This window comes from Hydra vulgaris, chromosome 01, assembly GCF_038396675.1.
Source record: "Hydra vulgaris chromosome 01, alternate assembly HydraT2T_AEP".
Lineage (NCBI taxonomy): Eukaryota > Metazoa > Cnidaria > Hydrozoa > Anthoathecata > Hydridae > Hydra > Hydra vulgaris.
The window spans coordinates 37,199,927-37,221,469 of NC_088920.1; the positions used below are offsets into that span (position 1 = coordinate 37,199,927).

General features: G+C 28.6%; 1 protein-coding gene across 1 annotated transcript; it reads right to left on the reverse strand.

Moving 5' to 3' along the window:
• Window positions 1–272: 272 nt before the first annotated feature.
• On the reverse strand, window positions 273–1,616 carry LOC124809565 (piggyBac transposable element-derived protein 4-like). The gene has a single exon (XM_065786689.1). It carries the CDS (start codon window positions 1,614–1,616, stop codon window positions 273–275), a length of 1,344 nt encoding a protein of 447 aa, XP_065642761.1.
• Between the last annotated feature and the right edge of the window lie 19,927 nt (window positions 1,617–21,543).

Consider the following 21,543-nt stretch of genomic DNA (forward strand, 5'->3'; position numbering starts at 1 on the left):
TAAGAGATTTTATAGCTGGCAATATGCAAATAGTTTGCTTTCTATTTTAGTGATTGTTTCTTAACCCTTTAAGGACGGGAAAAAAAAGTTACGTTAAGGACGGCTGGGGTATTAAACTACCCCAACTAAAAATATAGGTTTTTATACAAAATATGTTGAACTTTTTAAATTAAAATGCGTGCTTTTAACAAAAATATCAATTTTCTCAATTTTTTTTTTAAATAAAAGTGATATTTATGACAATTTATTCAAATAAAAACAAATTATATCTTCTATATAAGGCAACTATTACATACAATTTTGCTATGAGCCTTGCAAACAGAATAGCTACGTGATGCACATTGCAGACGGGTTTTTCTGTCATGAACACGAGGACACATATAGCATCTTTTTATATGTTGCTTTTGTATTGGTTGACCTTGATTTAAAAGGCTATTACGTGCAGTTACTAGGCGAAGATTATTATTTGCAACTATTTGTGGAAGATTGTCATTTGCATCAAATTTTTTAATAAGACTTTTTGATAATTCTTTTAAAAATTCTCTTATTCTATGAGAAGCCTCATTTTTGTAATTTGGGTGAATTGATAAGAATAAAATCAAAGCATTGTATGCTGCAATATCCAAAATATTACAAAACATTGTAAATGGCCATCGGTTACTCTTTCGGCGACTCGAGTAGCACCTGACAACCTGGTCTAATGTGTCAACTCCACCTTTATATTTGTTGTAATCTAGAATAATACGTGGTTTTTCATTATGGTCCACAACAATGTCATTACTGTGATGGAAGGTTGATACGAATATTACTGCTTTGTTTTTCTTACATAAAAACATAGGTACATAAAAAACTATAGTAGAGTCATTTTGAAAACCAAAAATGCTAGAGTAAACTGGTCGATGTAAGGCTGGCAATAACTTTTTTGATATTTCTCCTTTATTTTTTTTAATGGTGCCAGTATATGTCATTTTACGTCCTAGCAATGCACGTGCAAGATGAATGTTTGTAAAAAAATTATCAACTGTTATGTGTCTACCACTTCCATTTAAGTGATCAGTTAGTTCAAGAACTACTCGTGTACCTTGTCCAACATCACGTGCTCCATTTACTCTACCAATATACGGTTGCAAGTTTATGCAGTAAGAGGTTTCAGCATCACATAATATCCATATCTTCATTCCATACTTTCCTGGCTTGGTAGGTATAAACATCTTAAATGGACAACGTCCCCTAAATGTAACTAGTTGCTCATCGACAGTGAGATATGCACTTGGATTGTAGTTGCTCTTACATTTAGTAATAAACATTTCCATTATATTTCTTAAAGGTGCAAACTTGTCTTCAAACCGTCTTTGATTTCTTGTTTCTCTCTCATCAAATCGAATGAATCGTCGCAAGTTAACAAATCGATCTCTTTGCATTGAAGCCGAAAATATTGGTATGCCATCTAATCTACTCCAAAGTTCTTTTATGCTTTGGTTTTTAGAATGGAACACTCCAGCTAGAAGAAGAACTCCAATAAACTCATAAAGTTCATTTACTGTCATGTCAATCCATCCTTCTAGTCTTATTCTACGAGCTTCAGCATTAGTGCAGTTGAAAATAACTCTAATCATTTCTGGTGTTATAAAGAGTTTAAAGGCAGTATCCACACTTTGGCCGCAAACCTGAGCTGCAAACCTTGTTGGGCCAGTTGGTTGTCGAATAATATCGTGTGCACGTGGCTGAGCAGCATCTACACATGGAAGTTTACTTCAAATTTCCTCACCATTCTTTGAAATCATGTTTTGATTTAATATGTAATTTTCCTGAACAACTTCTTCATCACTTTCATCAGACATAATAGCATCTGATTCATCGTCAGCTGTAATAAAATTTTCTTCATCATCTCTAAGATTTTCGTCAGCTGAGTCATCACTTGAAGATAATTCATTTAAACTAAAAATTATATTATTAGCCTCGACTGCAGGATTTCTTCTTGGGCGACTCATTATATTAGTTTTATTTATTCTAAAAAATAGTTTCAGTGTTTATCAAACAAAATATGTGAAAAATATATAACAAATTTTTTAGGCATTATTATTTTGTATCAATAATATAAATATTTTTGACATAAAAACAAAATATATGCAACATGTTACAGTGATTGTATATATATAATGCATATATGGTATAATTTACTCATAAAAAAGATAAATAATACCCCATACCTATTAAAAAATATCTAAAACACAAACAAGTGTTAAACTAAACATGATTCATATAACTATTTATTGACTCACTAACTAAAAAATGGGAAAACTTGCATGGGGTATAAAAATACCCCAACCGTCTTTAACGTAACAAAATTTTTAACAAACAATATTATTGTCAATTAATTAGTAAAACAAAAACATTTTACACTAACAACTTACTTAAATTAGAATAAAAGATGTTCTGAAGTGGCAGTTCAAATAGTCAAAATTTGTTGATGTGGCAGTTAAAAACAAACTCTTCTGGGGTAGTAAAACACCCCGCCGTCCTTTAAGGGTTAATTAAACAGTTATAGAAAACACCGTATTCATGACTAATGTAATCAGTCCAAATGGCAGGACAACAAGTTAGCAGTTTGTTGACACCATTAGAACAATTGATTTTCAAACAATTTCAATAGACTTCACGTACATTCACAGTGGGCTTGTGTTGTCCGGGGGATGTCTGTCAGACGTTTTACGAACGTCCGGACGTCCGTAAAATGTCTGACAGACATCCCCAGACAAATGGAAAAAAATAGATGGAATATAAATTAAAAATTGCCGAAATATAAATCACATGATTTTTCACTTGTTTTTTGTCTTCATAATGTGCAACACGTTAAGCGGTTAACTGACGAGAACGAGTACATGCTTTTCAGCTTATCTTAACTAAATACGAGACTTTGCTAACGCGAAATTAGAGTAAAAAACTGAAGGCATGTTTAATTTATTTCTTAAAAAAAGAGAAAACGAGTTCAATTCATTATTAAAAACAAAAAAACTTGTTCTGTAAAATAGAAAGAGCACATTTTTTTAAAATTTCCTTTTATTAGTTTTTTAAGTGAAACCCACCAAAAGTTTTTAAAAAGTCAAAAAAAGTATTTTAACCGATTTATTTTAATGTATGGAGATTTCAAAAATCATAGTGGCTGTCTGAAAATTTCTCTAAGTACCAGAATTAAGTAATAAATATGTTTTTAAATATAACATGTTTTATTTTCAATAATTCTTTACGTTGAATGCAGATCGAAACAGTATTTCGGAACGGAGGGAGTAGTAAATTTACCCCAAGTTATACAACTAAATAAATGACTATAGTAAAAATAATCAGATAAAATTCTCAAGTAAAAAACTTTTTGGCTTCTTATTAGATTTAAACTATATGAAAAAAAATTTAATTTTTATCGTTGAGTTTCATCTCAATATTTATTGCAATTTTTACTAGAACTTTACCTTTTGTCAGTTTTTTAACATGGTAAAGGCAGATAGAGTTAAAGCATGAGCAAAACAACGAGGAATAAAAAAAAGATTTTTATAAAAAGTATAAGATGGAAGTAAAAATATTGCAAATTTTCCTTCTTTAGTTGTTAATATTGAATCTTTTGTTGATAGTCAATCTGGCATCTTTGATACGTCGAGTATTTTTTCTTACAAGATTGAAGCTATTTTTTAACTAGACAGTACAAAAGTATGCCTATATCAATATTAAAGGTTATGCTTTTTTAATTTTGGTTATTAAAGTGCTCCCAGAAGTCCTTACGTTCTTATCACAGAGCACCAGTGATAAAAACTGGAAGAGCATTTAATTATAGTTAAAAGCTATAGTTAAATGCAACACTAGAAAGGAAGGAGGTGTGAACTTCCTATAGGAAGTTCACGCCTTTTTTCTTTGATATGGAAATTTAAAAAAAACACTGATGATTCAGTTCACTTTTTTTCATATTGCATCATCAAAAGTTAACAACTGGCACTAACCAGTAAGACCTTGTTTTAAATTTTCTCATATAATGACGCGAGCAAAATAGTGGCGCAGAAACTATCCAAGACTGGATGTTTGGACAAACGTATAATAAGATGCACTATTCAGGGCTTATGTAACCACAAAATCAGTTACTGTAACATAGCTGGTATCATTGTAAAATTGCTAACATCTTCTTTGGTCAAAATAGACAATCAATTCAAATCAGTTAGATAAAGAATTGAGTGATTCTAAGTCAGACTCGGATGAACCGGAAAAGAGCACAGTCACTGACAAACTGAAAAAATGCTACTCTACTAGAAATCTCACCTCAGCGAAGATTCCCCTCAGCGAGGATTATTGATAGATGCTTAGTAGAAGCATCTTACCTCGACCTCCAGATGGTGGCAAATCATCTTTTCAATAAAAACGCTAGTGATGCTGTTACCGTTTGCTTAGACGATACGACCGAAGCTGTCGGCCATAAGTTGTATGATATCAAGGTGAACTACCTTACAATCAGTGGTCCAGACAGAGAACGGAGAACATTGACCACGAACTATATTGAGAATACTTCTGATTCAGGATATGAGGCTGCAGTAGCCTACGAATTCAAGCTGAAGTGTCTTGCAGTGTTGGTGGTCTTGAGGTGTACTGTGGATGAATTGAAAAGTGCAATAAAATTTTGGATATCAGACCATTCCAGAGATTGCATCATTATGTTAAAAAAGGCCAAGGCGTTGAGGAAGAAAAAATTTTTAAATATTGCGTGCATTTAATACTGGGCATTGATCATGCTATCGACAAGGTGTTTTGCGACACCGAGCAGAGAATAGGAGTTCAGAATCTACTGGAAAAATCATCAGGAAAGAAAGCAATCACGTCTCCATCAACTTCAACACATTTTTAGATAAATTGTCACAGCCAAGTTACTCTCACCAAGTCATAATAGTCACTCCGTATCCTTATACACAGAATATAAAAGCTGGATGGATTTTTAAAATATTGAGCATTGCTGATTCAGAGGTTTTATTTCTAATCGCTTTGAGCGCGTTGCTGAATAAGAGAAAGAGTTCGTAACCAGGAGACAATCAAGTCAAGATTTTTTGATGCGACTGTGGACTAAAAATCAAACAAACTTATACTAGTTGTATCAGTTTATATACAAAACGGTTGGTTCATTCTCTGAATTCATGCATGAAACGACTGCAGAATTTAGTTCAACAATCTCGAAATCCTTTGAAAAGATATTGGAGGCAAGGGTTGTGGCTTTAGTACTTGAAGTTTGAGGCAGTGGCTATTTTTGCCACCATCTTGAAAAAAATGCACTTTTCTAACCTAAACTGTCATGCTTGCTGCAATTTCTTTCCAGAATCAAGTTCTGCATCAAATTTTGCCTCTGAAAACACTCGTTAACTTAAACTTTTTGAAAAAAGTTTGTTATTTGCTATACCCGAAAATTTATATAATTATAAAATTTTAAGAAAAGTAAGGTTTTGAATTATTTCGTGCTGCCTCAGGAATAAAAATTCATTCAACAGTATGAGACATTACAACTGGATCTGGTAAAAAAAAAAGTTGAGGAAAGTATTTTTTCCAGGAACTAACTAAAATATGTTACATTTGCTTCAAGTAACTTTCAACCGAAATTAAATCCTGCTCTGGTATTGGTGGAAGTTGGGAAGGTTCAACGTGTTCAGCACGAATAAAGAGGGATAGTTTAATTTATGAAGTATATATTAGCTCCAACGAATGCTTCACATATTTCCTCAAAAAAATTTACTTTTTAAAAAAGTTTGTATATCTAAAGAAGACATTTTGTGTTTTTTTGAGTTCAAATGACTCTTCAAGAAATTATTATGTTGCAAAGAAATAATTGGTTTACGAAAATTATATCAAACTTGTGTATCATTTTATTTTGAAAACGTATTGGAAAAATTTATCACTCAATGTAACAAGTAAAAAAAAAAAGATTTTATCTGAAAAATCTAGCCGAAAAACACAACAACATAGGAATAACGAATAACATACTTTTAAGAGTAACATACTTTTGTATTATTATTAGGTATGTCCATTATATTGTCCAAAATTACTATCATCAGCAAAGTATTGAAAAAAAAAAAATGCAAATTAATTTGGCCATCTATACATCTAAACGTCTAAAAGTTCTAAACATATTTTTTGCTCAATACAGAGAAGAAGGTTTTGCCAAAATAATAATTGTAGCAACTGAAATTGCAAAGGAAATGGATATAAATCATGATTTCAAATTATCATCCAGAGGCAAAAAATGGAAACTATTCAATTGCGAAGGAGAACATAAATTGTCGGCTTTCAACAATAAAGAATACTTCCGTATAAATTATTTTTTATACGCAAATAATAGATACTGTCTTAGTATCTTTTAAAAGCTTCGAACTGTACGAAAATCGTAAAAATATTTTTGATTTTCTATATATGAGTGATATTGATAATTTAGCAGATGAATATTTATTAAAATGCTGCAATGATTTTTATTTAAATTTAGGAGATATTCACGTAACTGAAACTTATGAAGAAATCAAGATGTTTCGTTATAATAATAACGCAAACCAATAATTCAGCATTAAATGCGATATCGTAAAGAACAATATCGGCCCCGCAAAAGTTTGCGCCGGCACTAATATCCAACCGTACCTCAAGAAGTTTCTGTAGCTTTAGCAGAACTTTTATTTTAAATGAACGTCAATTATCTTTCCAGATACTTTTTCGAGAAGTGCATAAGTTATTGCTTGACAGGTATCTAAATCCCATTTACTACCTCTTCCAATGGCAAATTGCAATGTCTTGGGAAATCTTGAATTTTTATCAGAGCCTCTATCACATGCAATTGCAAATATTGGTTATATCCAACCTTCTAGAGTACAAATGTGAAGCTTGAAAATTTTAATTAAAACAAGACATTCCAAATCATAGCTTCATAGATCTAATAGAACTATATGTTGGTTTAGAATATGATACTGCATCAGCAAACTTGTCTAGATCAATAATACAAGCAGCATATACAGTCATTACACTGATGATATAAGCTAGTCTTTTTACAAGCCTTGATAAATCATGAACAGGCCAACGTACTTAATAATCAAGATATAAAATAAGTAATTGTTTTGTTTCAGCTGCTAAACTTAATAGTACTTTAGCTTACTTTTCTAGACTTAAATAAAAGCACGAATCTGTAATAAACATTGAATAGATTTTATCCATGTATTTCATTCACGCCAATGAAAACCCAGCGCCGATAAAACAGCTCGCGATAGGCATTACCGCGAGCTGAATTTGCAGTACTGATCAATTTCTCAGTAACTGTCTTAATATGACGCTTTTCTTTAAGTATTTTTGATTGCTTAGGCAGCAATTAAATAAGTTCAGATTGCAATAGACAATAACCCAGTTTTATTAGACTTATGTTTAAGACAGCAAGTGTCTTACATACATGTTAGCTGCGGCTCTTATTGATGCAATATTACCAATGGTATAAAGAAAATCTATCTGATCTTCAATCCCATTCGGTCCACCACTTTGTTTATACTGATTTTAGAAACCTTTGAGTTTGGCGTGTCATCAAGTATAAGTATGGCACGTCATCAATAATATCACTGAGTGTTCGTTTCAAACATACCCTGAGCTGTATTCGACTGATGGTCTAGAGTTTCATTTTTATGAGACAATTTTGGTTTAGTTTTGTTTGCTTTTCTAAAAATTTCTATTTTTTTTCAAGTTTGTCAGCTATCAGTCAAGGGTGGATCCAGCATTTTTTAGTCTTTGGTCTAGCTTCCAAATATGGATAAACTCCAAACATTTATATGTTTTACTTATGTCAATTAAGAATGCTTTAAAAAAAATTGCAATGATTGGAGCCTGGGAAAAAAAATGCCCCGAAATTTTAGCCCACTCTGCCCCAAACATTAGAACAACAAGTTAATAAAATTTTTTGTACTATTCTCAACAATATTTATATTCATCAATGAATTTTAAATTTCATTGTGAAATTTTCAGCGTTCAAAAATTGTGATCATATAAAGTTTGAACCACCCTTAATTTGAAGGAAAATTTATATGATCATAACTTTTGAACACTGAAAGATTATACTATGAAACTTAAATTTTATCAATGAATATTATTCTAGTTGAGAATAGAACAAAAAATATTTTATCAGCTTGTTGCTCTCACGTTTGGGACAGAAGGGGCGAAAACTTTAGGGCTTTTTGTTCCCAGGTGCTAACATTTTCAAAATGTGACACCTGGTCTTGATGTTAAAAAATTTCAATTTGAATATCCTTTAGTTGTGGAGTATGAACTCAGTTTTTGGAGGCTAATCAATTGGATTATTCTTCATATGATATTTTGTTTATTAGTGAAAGCTTCACTGCAATAGATCTAGATTGACTATTTAATGTTTTGGCATTGATATAAAAAGAAAATAACTGACTTTTAGTTTCTAGAGTTTTTCATGTTTTTCATTTTCTTTTAAAACTGATTCGTACGTTAATTTATTATGTTAACTTATACTACAATTTCTTTCTGCTGCTCCTGTTTACTTTTTTGTGGCATAGCTTATGGTACTTGTTGGTAAATCAATTTGTACATTTTGTTACCATCAATTTTAATTATTAGCATATCAAATAACTTTAACGGACTATTTAAAGTACAGTTTAAATTTTTAAGTTACATAAAATGAAAACGGGGTTAATTGTTTAGATTTGAAATGTTTTGTAGTGTTTTATTTTAATTTTAAAACAATTTTTATATAAAAAGTTTAAAAAGCTTTAAATAATACTTTCAAAGTATTATTTAAAGCTTTTATTATTTCACATAATAATTTCAAAAATAAATATTTTAAGTTTAACAACACTTCAAAGCTTTTAAACTTGTTACTCTTTATAAGACAGATGTTACGCTAATTACTAAAAACTTAAAATATAAACTTAAAAGAAATTTCAAAATTACGCTAATTACTAAAAACTTAAAATAAATAAACTTAAAAGAAATTTCAAAATTCTATTTATATTGTTCTTAAATAGTATTGAGCAATCAATTAAAAATTATTGAGCAATAACTTAACTGACAATGAAAAATAAATTGCAAATTTTAGAAATTTAAGTATCCCAGTGAGCACGGTACGTTTTTAAAACGTTTTTTAGACGTTTTTGTAAGGTTTAAACCTAATAAAAACGTCCAAAGAACGTTTAAAAAACGTACTGTGCCCAGTGGGATATTACCACTTCGTGATGAACTTTTTTTTTGATGACTAATTTTTTATTGAAAAGCTAGAAAATTTTAGAAAAAAAACTTGACCCCCTCCTCCTTACGCTTATGTGCGCCATTGCTAACCCCTCTCTCTTTCCCTATAAGGGTGCGAATTTTATGGACATATATCTCTAAGTTAAGAGGTAAAATAATAAGCTAAGAGTTCTTTGGGGTTGTCTATTATTTATGTCAACAAAATAGTGGGAGGAGGGGGAGGAAGGTCAAAATTTTTTAGCACTTGTTATTAAGGGGGAGGAGGAGGTCAAGAAAAGTCGACGTAAACAATGTTCCTTTTTTAAATTCACTTAATTACTTATGAAAAGATTTTGTTTTTCATTTTTATTTTTTATTTTGAGAGAGGAAGAAGGGGGGGGGGGGGAGGAAAATTTTGACGTAACCCAGCAAACATTGGGTCTAAAAAAGACGTCTTTTTAGCGTATTAAAAACGTCCTTTTTAGACCAAATGTTTGCTGGGAATTTTATAAAAACGGATCTCTAGAAGTTTGACAAGTTATTAACAAGGGGGAGGGGAGGTATTATTAGCCAAATAATTGTTGACATAATTGATAGACAGCCTCTTTTTGCTATTTTGGCAACGGTTTGTAGATGTTGTGTTACATACATCAAAATAAACTTTACGAAAGGTTTTTTTTTTGGTTTTTTTTAGGTGCCCCAAGAAGTCCTAACGGTCTTGTCACAGAGCACCGCGGAAGTGCATTTAACCAGAAGTTCACGCCTCCTTCCTTACCGTGACGCGAAAATTTGTCCAGAGCTCGTTTCGAACCTGGATCTCCTGCTTATAAAGCAAGCGCTTTAACCACTGCGCCACGGCCGCAAATATCAATGAACAAAAACATTAGATTTCGGGGTTAAGGAGGGACGCAGCATAAGTTTTAGAGTGTTTCATTCCTAGGCTCCAAAACTTCAATACTTTTTTTTCAAAAACATTCTCATTTTATAAAAAGATAAATAAACCCAATTTTGAAGTTTGCTCCGTGTCTAAAAGTTACTTATCTCAAACACCAAATAGCTCTTGTAACCCCATTTTAAAGATCATTCTACTGTTACTATTCAATACTTAATTCTGCAATTCCATTAAAAGGACTATTCTACTATTAGTAATCTACAAAGTCAAGTTTAGCTTACTATACCCATGCTACTTACAAAAATATTTAAAAGTTTTAGTATTGCTCGCTTTGCGAACACTAATTCAATTAAACCTTTGAATTCATTGTCGTTTTGTCAGAAAACTTTGTTGGCAAGAAGAATTCAAAATTATGATAATATTTACAAGGTTTGCAAAGATAGCATGGATAAACATTAAGTAATCTTTCATAGAAAAATTATTGTTTTCTCTACTCAAAGAAGTTGATTAAACTTGAGCAGCCGTGGCGCAGTGGTTAGAGTTCTGGCTCAGAACACAGAGGTCATAGGTTCGATGCCAGCTCTAGCCCAACAAGCGACATTGGTATGGAAGGAGGCGTGAACTTCTTGTTAAATGCTCTTCCGCGGTGCTCTGTGATAAGACCGTAAGGACTTCTGGGAGCACCTAAAATAACTACAAAATAAAAATAAAAAACTCAGTAAAAATAAAATCACCTGTAAAATGCTTAAAAACTAATAAAATCTCCATAAGAATTTTTTAAATGTATGTCATTTTTGTAATGTGTTTTTTTTGCCTTTTTTTTATTTAAAATTTATTTTATAAAACCCGTCAATAAGCTTGATTGATAAAAGTTAATATTAGTCAAGGCATAAGTTAATATTAGATCAAGGCTTAAGTTTAAATGTTTCAACTCAATCCAGGGCTGATCCAAACCATCTGGTAAGGAGGAGCGAAAGGAGAAGCAATTTTTAATTTTTTTGATTCGGTGCATCCAGACCATTCAGAGAAGAATTATAAGGGTGAGGGGGAGGGGGTTGAAAATTTAGTTGCTTTAAATTATTTAGTATAGAAGGAAAAGGAGGAAGGAGGGGAGGTAAGGAGAAAGAGGGACAGAGCTCAGATTTTGTAGGTAATTTTTAGAATATTAGTCTTTCTCTGGCCTAATCTAAATAAAATGAAATTACGTTATATATCAATATTTCATCATTCTCATCATTTTTTTGCACAACACAAAATATTACAATTTTTTTAGTGTTATTACGATTATTAAATAATTCGATTGTTGACTAAATCGACTAATATATTTTTTAAATTCGACTAATAGTCGATTTAGTCGAAATATGGAAATAATTTGTTTTTTTTAAACAAATTGTCATAAAAAGAATAAAGTAATTTATTTTCGATTTTTATTTTTTAACATCATATCATTTAAATCTTAATAGAGCAAAAAAAAAATACGAGAGAACGAACGCTCCTACAACTGAACAATTTACTCCCAGACCCCAATAATTTCGGGGCTGCCTTAAATACTTGCTTTGTATCTAAGTCTTTACAAACACTTTTACATTGTGATTGTATAGATGACATTTATATTTTGGAACTTCACAGCTTAATTTTGCCCCAGATAATGTTTTGGGCTTGTTGACCAACACTTATAAAGGGTTTTTGTCCAATTTAAGCGAACAATTTCATGTAAAAACTAGTTATTCTTTCTCACATCTTGATATGTGTGCACTTTTTCGTAGAGATTAGTTTGATTGCTTTCATTTACATTTTTTTTTACGAAGTAGGGTTGAATCATCACCGGTGCTACTAGTCATCGGTGATGGTTCATCGGTGTCAAGCAGCCTTTCACTGAGAAGGATTTATCGCATTGTTTTATCGCAATCGTATTGTTGACATTCCCATTAAAGTTAAATTATATTTCAAGCTCAGTTTGTAGTAAAGATCTATCTATATCAATCTATCAAAAATATATAAAGATCTATCTATATCAATCTATCAAAAATATATAAAGATCTATCCAGCCCTGAGCCCTGAAATGTAATTACCTGAGCCCTAAAATGTAATTACCTGAGCCCTGAAATGTAATTACCTGAGCCCTGAAATGTAATTACCTGAGCCCTGAAATGTAATTACCTGAGCCCTGAAATGTAATTACCTGAGCCCTGAAATGTAATTATCTGAGCTGGTTATTTTTGTAATCCTTTTGAGTAATTTGAAGAGTACGATACGTTTATACATAACTATTGTTAAACCAAATTGATGTAAAAGTCAGCAAATAATGTGTACTGTTACACAGCCATAAGTCATAAATGAATCAAAACGGCCACAGCCTAGCAAACACATTGTGGATAATCTGGCTAAAAACGTTAATTCAAAAATCCCTGGTAAGAGAAATCAATAATTTAAGTTTTCTTCCAATTTGAAACTTTTATAATCTTATTAAATTGCATTTGGTGTTGACATTTAAATACACCATAATTTTAAGTGAATATTTTGGCGTTGACATTTAAATACACCATAATTTTAAGTGATTATTTAAGAAAAATTTTATAGCTTTAATTTTATTTTTTTTTTAAAAGCTTTTAGCCTAAATAGAACACCCGTATATGAGTTAACATTAAATGCACTTTTATAACCAGAGAAAAGATGTTTTTTTCGATTTAGTGTACTACGCTGTAAAAAAATTCCGTAGTATTTATCAGACTTTTTCCGTTGTTTTGTTACGGAAAAAATCCGTTTTTAATAAATTACGGGTCTTTTACATATGCTTTTACGACTTTAGAAATAATCATATCATTTTATATGATTTTGTCCGTATTTATGATAAGGAGAAGTTCCGCAACTTTAAATTACGGACTTTAACCGTATACTTTAGTATAGTCATATTCAGGTTTGCCATCTGGTGTTTTTTAAAGCCAGATTTCTCAAATGTGGTTTGTTTTTTTATCGTTTGGCTCGGAATTTTGGTTTTGGTTTATTTTAGAAAATCTGGTTTAAATCTGGTTTTTATTAAAGTCTTCGGTCTTTTTTTGTTTTATCTGGTATGTTTTTTAAAATCTGGTATAATTCTTGTTTATTTAACAATAAACCAATTTAATCAAGTTTTTACTTCATGAAAAAAGTTAATTTGAGGGAAAGATTTCCATTTTTTAATTACAACTTCCTGAATTCTAAACTGCTTCGTGAGGCCATTTAAAAGTTTCTGGTGACCTAGACCTCTGCAACATAGATATCTACTGCCTTGGCTGTCTATGTGTTCCGTTTCTAATTATTTTGATGAATTTTCTCACCGGTCATCTGCATAAAAATCAGACTAAGAAAATATCAAACCAAGTCTTGCATGCAGTCATTGGATCATATTTAATGAGGCAAAATATTTTTTACTAGGACTTAAAATAATGGAGTCAATTATCGCAAAAGTTGGAAAAAGAATCTATATCCATATGCCAGCGGAAAAAAGTATATATTTACAGGTTGATAGTGTCAGATTTAGTATAAGGCTGGACTGGCACCCCATTAAACATTCACAAATTCGTTTTCTCCTCTTTTCTCCATCTCTTACAAATTAAATTTTGATATTCAAGAATGAATTTTTAGATAAAAAGCATTTTTTCAAAATATAAATTATAAACAAGGCTTTAAAACAAAAAATTATAATTTTTTTTTGGTCTGGTTTATATCTGGTTTTTTTTGTTTTGTTTTTGTTTGTGCCCGAAAAAAAATGTGGCAACCCTGGTAATATTTACACAGCACCGTTTTTCTTTTTCACGAGGAGAAATTATACACATATATAATTTCAAGTTAGAGATTTTAATATATTTATATTTGTCTTACTGGAATTAAATTGCTATATGGTTTTAATGAAGTGCATTCACAAAAATTTCTCTTTAATATAGATTAAGGATGCTGTTATAAACAGTTATAGATAATTATTAAAGATAGGTATTTCTGAAAATTAGTTTCCTATATTATATAGGAATTATATGGTATAATAAAAATATTTTCTCATGTATTGAATTTTTTAAAGTTCATATCATTTAGTGTTACGTTTTTATAGAAATATAGATATAGAAATATAGAATAGTTTTTATAAAAAAAACACTAAACAATATGAACTTTAAAAAACTTAGTTCATAAGAAAAGGATCTTAAAGCAATGTAAATAAATAAAACATAATTTACTAATAAGTCAAGTTTTATTTATAATTTTATTTAGACATTATATCATATAACTTGCGATTGACAGTGTATTTATTTGAAACTATTTATTTGTATTTTATTATATATATATATATATATATATATATATATATATATATATATATATATATATATATATATATATATATATATATATATATATATATATTATATATATATATATATATATATATATATATATATATATTATATATATATATATATATATATTTATATATATATATATATATGTTATAATATATATATATATATATATATATATATATATATATATATATATATATATATGTTTTTTATTATATATATATATATATATATATATATATACATATATATATATATATATATATATATATATATATATATATATATATATATATATATATATGCATATATATATGTATTATAATATATATATATATATATATATTATATATATATATATATATATATATATATATAAATAAATATATATATATATATATATATATATATATATATATATATATATATATATATATATATATATATATATATATATATATATATATATATATATATATATATATATATATATATATATATAGAAAGTCACTTACAAAGCATTTTACAATTTAGCCACTTACAAACAATGTTTGTAAGTGGCTAAAGTACTCAAAACTACAACTTTTTTTACTTTTTTATAATGTAAATAGTAGAAATGTTTAAAAAAATATAATTATACTACTTTTAATGATTAACAATCTTCACTCCTAAGTATCAATACGAACTTGTCACCAAAATATCTGCGTTGCAAATTTTCTTGAAAGCATGAGTGTCTTGAATTTACACTGCATCATTTAAGCTTTCTGTTGATATTATTTGCATCTGACAAAGTTCGTTACAAAAGGTTTACAAATTTTGAACTGAATAAAATTTAGTAGCAATTTTTTAAATGAGTTTAACGCCGTTCAGAACGCAACATGTTCTCCTTTATAACGTAACATCCGAATAGGAACAAGTTATCAGAGATATTTTGCTAGGCTTAAATTAAAAAACAATGTTATATATATATATATATATATATATATATATATATATATATATATATATATATATATATATATATATATATATATATATATATATATATATATAGTTTATATTTGTATATATACATAGTTTATATTTATATATATATTTATATATATAGTTTACAATTGTAAACTATGCCTGCAAAATGGCATTGACAATATTGTCGTTAGAGCCCAAATACAGTTCAAATACACTGCAAGATTGGCCACGGTTAATTAATGGGATGCACAATTGCAACTAATTCTAATAACCATAAATCAAAAACAAGAAAATATTCTTAGATTAAGCATATGCAAACTAATCGCAAGATAAGTCGCTTTCCGCAGCTTTTGAACAAGGACAATCGCGTCAGAATTACGTCTAACCGCCGGAGACATAAGAAATGATTAAAAAATCAAAATAGTTTTTGGCTGACGCCAGCTTATCTTTCTAATGTCTTATTAACAGTTTTTAAATTGTGATTTCTTTTGAATACTTTTATTGTAGCTTTATTTCACGTTTATCAAAGGTCTGAACTAATTGGACCAAAATTATATAAATACAAAAAGTAGTTAATACTTTCTACTTTTATACCTAATTTAAAATTCAAGAAATGTCATTGGAACAGTAACTAATTAATCTTAAATAAAAGATCTCTTGAGGTTAAAACTTTTTAACTTTCTCCTAAATTTTAGTAATTAAAGGTCTTGAATCCAGTTTTAACTTTTGCGTGAATACCTATTTAAAGGAAAAAAATAATTTGCTAAACTAAAGTAACATTTTACCAAATAGATTATTTGATAAAGTTTTAGCTTAGAATAATCTTAAATTTCTGAGCTTTGCGTTTTTAATATCTTTTATTTGTCATTTTACATAATAATTAAACAAATGTTATCACCTGAACTTTATCTTACGTTATATAAAGCATTATTATATAAATTTATATAATATTAGAGTTGATAAAATTTTTTTCTTTATTATTATCATTTTTATATTAGAGCCAATCTTTTTATTTGTGCCTTTTATTTAAGTCGTTGAAAAAAAAAAGAAATAGTTAAAAAAAAAAGAAATAAATAAAAATCAGACTGTTGCTGATATCAGAAATAAATAATAGATTATTAGTTTAACAATAAAAAAATTTTCTTTTTAAATATTGAATACTTTTTTTGTAAAGCTCTAACGCGCAGTTGTAGTACCCCCCCACACACAACCTCCACACCCCACACACAGACGTATAAGTTTATATGCATATATGTGTAAGTGTATGCATATATACATACATACACACATCAATTACATTCATATATATATATATATATATATATATATATATATATATATATATATATATATATATATATATATATATATATATATATATATATATATATATATGTATATATATATATATGTATATGTATATATACATATATATATATATATATATATATATATATATATATATATATATATATATATATATATATAACTCATATATACATATATATTATATATTTATATATGAATTTGATATAAGTTTATATGCATATATGTGTAAGTGTATGCATATATACATACATACACACATTAATTACATTCATATATATATATATATATATATATATATATATATATATATATATATATATATACATATATATATATACATATATATATATATATATATGTATATATATATATATGTATATGTATATATACATATATATATATATATATATATATATATATATATATATATATATATATATATATATATATATATATATATATATATATATATAACTCATATATACATATATATTATATACTTATATATGAATTTGATATAAATTTTTATATAACTAATACAGAAAACTTATATTTGTAAAAATAAAAACAGATGAAAAACTCAACCGAAGTTTATGAATCATATACACCAACCGAAATCATCATTGTAACATTATTCTCAATAATTTTTACTTTTGGTACCATTGGTAACTTTTTTGTTTTCTTATATTTTGGAATAAAGTTGAAACCTGCTTTTTCGACCAATCCAAGCAAAATACCAGACTTTTTATTTTGTCTCTTAGCTGTAGTAGATTTTTTTGCCTCTCTGTTCAATCCATTTTTATACGTATATTGGACTATAACACGTTATAAATGGTACCTTGGTTATTGGGCGTGTAAATTGCTTGTACCAATAGGGACAATTGCTACAACCATGTCTATCGGAATATATGTCATTCTTTCGTGTGATCGCCAACGTGTTATATTGTACCCATTTAAAAAGCACTTTAAATTTACATATATAAAATTAAGCGTTTTTTTCGTTTTGATATATGCACTAATAGCAAATACACACTATGCACTGAATCTTGCTACAAATGTTAAAAATAGCAGTTGTAACGTACCTCACCCAACAAAAAATGCGTACAAAATACCCAGCTTTTTATACTTTTTTTTCAATGTTTTCACCCTTTTAGTTGTTGTTAACTTTACCAACTATCGCATATTTTCAAAAATGCTCAACTATAGCCCAACAAGTACATTAGTTTTAGGTGGTGATCGTGGTGGTGGTGGTGGTGTTACAAGCAGAAAGAAAGTCAACAACAGAATTGTTCGTTTGTTAGTTACTCTGACTTTAGTGTTTTTTCTTCTTACTTTACCACGTGATATATTTCAGTTTGTCTACTTAATAAGTTTGGTAATTGGCAAAGGCTTCAATATATCAAAATCAATGTTGACGTTAAACTCGTTTCTTAAAGTGATGAACGTGGCACACTCGTCCGTGAACCCAATAATATATTATTGGTTGCATTTGGGTTTTAAAAGATTTATTAGACAAAGTTTTGGTTTTAAAAGAATATCTCGGATTCGAAGAAGAACTAGCGAATTAAACGAAACGGAACGAATTTTGATGTTAAGCCTAAGTAAATAATTTTAACAAAAATATAGTTTGAGAAAAGAAGATAAATATTATTGAACTAACAACTAAAATTTATTTGGAGAATGAAAAATTGAAGAATGTTTATTTTAAATTTGTTTTTTTGTAAAGATTAAGTTATTGTTTAAAAACTTTAAAAGATGTTTTTTTTTTTAATTTTTCATTAATTATTTCAAAACCGAATTATTTTTGTGATTCAAAATAAAAAATTTTTATAATAATAATATTTAAAACCAAAGCATAAATAGTTTATGCTTTGGTTTTAAACAGAATTATTTGACATTTTAAATTACGGTAAAGGCCCCAAAAACTTGTGAAAAAAGCCTCAACGCATATCTTTATTATATTTCAATTTTGCTGTATGGTGCTAAAATCATATTTTTGCAAAAAAACTTATTTACTATTATAATCTTTTTGCAAATTAAAATAAAAAAACAAAGTTCATTGAGCTTTTACTAATTTTAAAATTAATAAAAAACCAAGAAAAACACGAACTTTGTATAATTTTTAGTTATTATATGAAAAAGATACTAAACAATAAGCGATATAAAAGAATAATCTATATTAGAAAGAAAAAAATAATAAGCTTTTTTCTTTTAAGCACAAATAAAATAAGTTCTAGATAAAGAATAATAAGTTTTTTTCTTTTAAGCACAAATATTTATAAGAGGTTATTCCGTTCAATAAAAATAGTAAAAATGTTATTTTAAATTTTTACTGATTTCATAAAACCTTATTAGGTGTATAGGAAAGTGTCATCGAGCAGCGTCGCTACACTAATAGATAGATTGACTGGTTTAATTAGAATATACGCATAGCATACTTTATAACAGGCCTATTCACCGTGCGGATGACGTAATAAACTGGAGGCGAGTTTTTTAAACAAATAATACAGAAAAAATAACCTCAACTGAACATAAAAATTATTCTTTATGGAAGAAATAATAGTAAACAACAAAAATGCATTAAAAATATATTTAAAAATACTAATACTTTTTTATTTTATTTTATTATAGTTATATACAGTATAATTATCTAAATTTAACAGTTCAATTTAACAAAAAAATAGTTGCTGTTGACCTTTGTTATTTAATGCTAAGTTTTAAAAGTTTTTGTTTTGGTTCTTTTTCAGATCTTGGAGAATATAAATTACAATAGTTCTTAAAGAAAACATTTGAAAGTGTAACACCATGGTTTCTGTTCATATTTAATTTACAGGATTCTGATACAAGCATAATTAGATTGCACAAAGAAGATATGCATGTATTATCAGCTACTTCACAAAACATAATATAGCAATATATTACCCATTGACGATCTAAATCACCAAGTACAGTTAATCCTCCACGATTAATTTCCTCAGTAAAATCTCTAAATTTCTCATAATAAAAATATGAATCATCTGAATCTTTGTCATTTTAGACAATATAACTAGTAAGTAAATTAAAATCATTTAATTAAGTAAATTAGAGTCATTTTGACATCTCTAGATAATATATTTTCTAATTCTGGCAAATTATCAAATTTTTCTTCATTTAAGTAAAAACCACATCTTTCACAAGAATGACCTGATGTAGTAAAATCAAGATCAACACCATATTTGTCTAATTGCAAAAGTAGTTTTGTTTTTATGATACCCACTTTCTGTAGTATTTGTTGAACAGTGATGTACCTTCTGATCCCTGTCTCAGTTTTCCGAACTGCTTTTCTAAAGGATCAGTTGTAAATGTTCCAAGCAAAACATACTTATGACTTGTAGACAAGAGGAATTTTGATAACTTCACAAGACCATTACGAGTATGATATTTAGTGAAGCATTTAAAACGAACTATTTGAGAAGAGCACATTTGCTTAGCCATGTTTCCGAATTCTAACAGCTTTTGAAGATTAAAATCATCAGAAGAAAAAATAGCAGACCGATTCGGATCACATATGTACATCTGCATAAAGGCTATGAACATTAACAATTCTTTAAAAATCAGTTATTATTGAAAGAAAAGAAATAGTACCATCAACATCTTTCAACTCTGGGTTTTTATTTCAGATCATTAAAAGATTTTATACCATCTTTTAAATTAAAAGCAGACAACTCGTCAGGTTGAACATTTCTATTTTCTGCATGTGATCTTGAAGTTGTTCTGGGACAACCAGATGGTTTAGGTATTAAACTTGGTTTTACACACTTGAACACAGATAAAGGATCACATGTTCTTTCTTTGCCATAATCTTCTGTCGAAATGTATCTAACAGGTTAGTGCCTTTCACAAACAACGGTGTCTTTTTTATCTGGTATGTTGTCTCTTGGTATAACAGCCAACCACTTTTTTCTTTCTTCTGGTGTTCGAGGAAGACGAAAATTTTTTTCTTTGGAACTTTTATCATAGTTGTTGTTGCAATTCGTGATACAGCATTTAAGACCCATGTTTATTACAAAGTAAACTAAAATTTTAAAAATTGACTAAATAATTTAGCAAACACTTCGACTTTATGTTACAGAATGAATATTGGAAATACAAAATGTTCGCCTCCAGTTTATGACGTCATCCGCTCGGTGAATAGGCCTGTTATAAAGTACGCCTTGGATATACGCAACTAAGTGTAAATTGACGAATGGAATTAGTTTAGGCATTAGTGTTGATTTTAACTGGGAAGCAAAAGTTTATTGTTGGATTTTTACTGGGTTTGTAAATGTTATACTATACTTGAGCCGCCGAATATTCTTATCTTCAATTTTGGCAACAGCCAAAACAAGAAGCCATAATGGTTCTGTATAGTCTAATTTTTTAAATTTATTTATCAAGACAAATAAGTTAGAGTTGGTAAAGATCCTAGAACGTCCCTCATGCATAGCAGACGTAGAAATGATGTCTTACATACGTTCTAGGCCTGCTGAAATGTTGTTTAAATGCTGCGTGAAACACGCCATACAAATTCACCAAATGAATGTTTGATATAATTTATAAAGGATACATCAGACCGTATCTCGAGTATGCCCTAGCGTAAACAAGACGTATTTTATACGTCTTAAAAACGTTGTAATACGTTAAATACGTATTTCAACGTCTTGAATACGCGTTGTGCCTACTGGAGCACAACGCGTCTTCGTCTTTCGTCTTCCTATTCAAATTTAAAGGGTGATGCCTTTTTTAAAAAAAAACTCTTAGAAGTGAAGATTG

Excerpts from the sequence above, each read along its gene's own strand:
- LOC124809565 (XM_065786689.1), bottom strand. The coding sequence starts at position 1,616 with ATGATTAGAGTTATTTTCAACTGCACTAATGCTGAAGCTCGTAGAATA.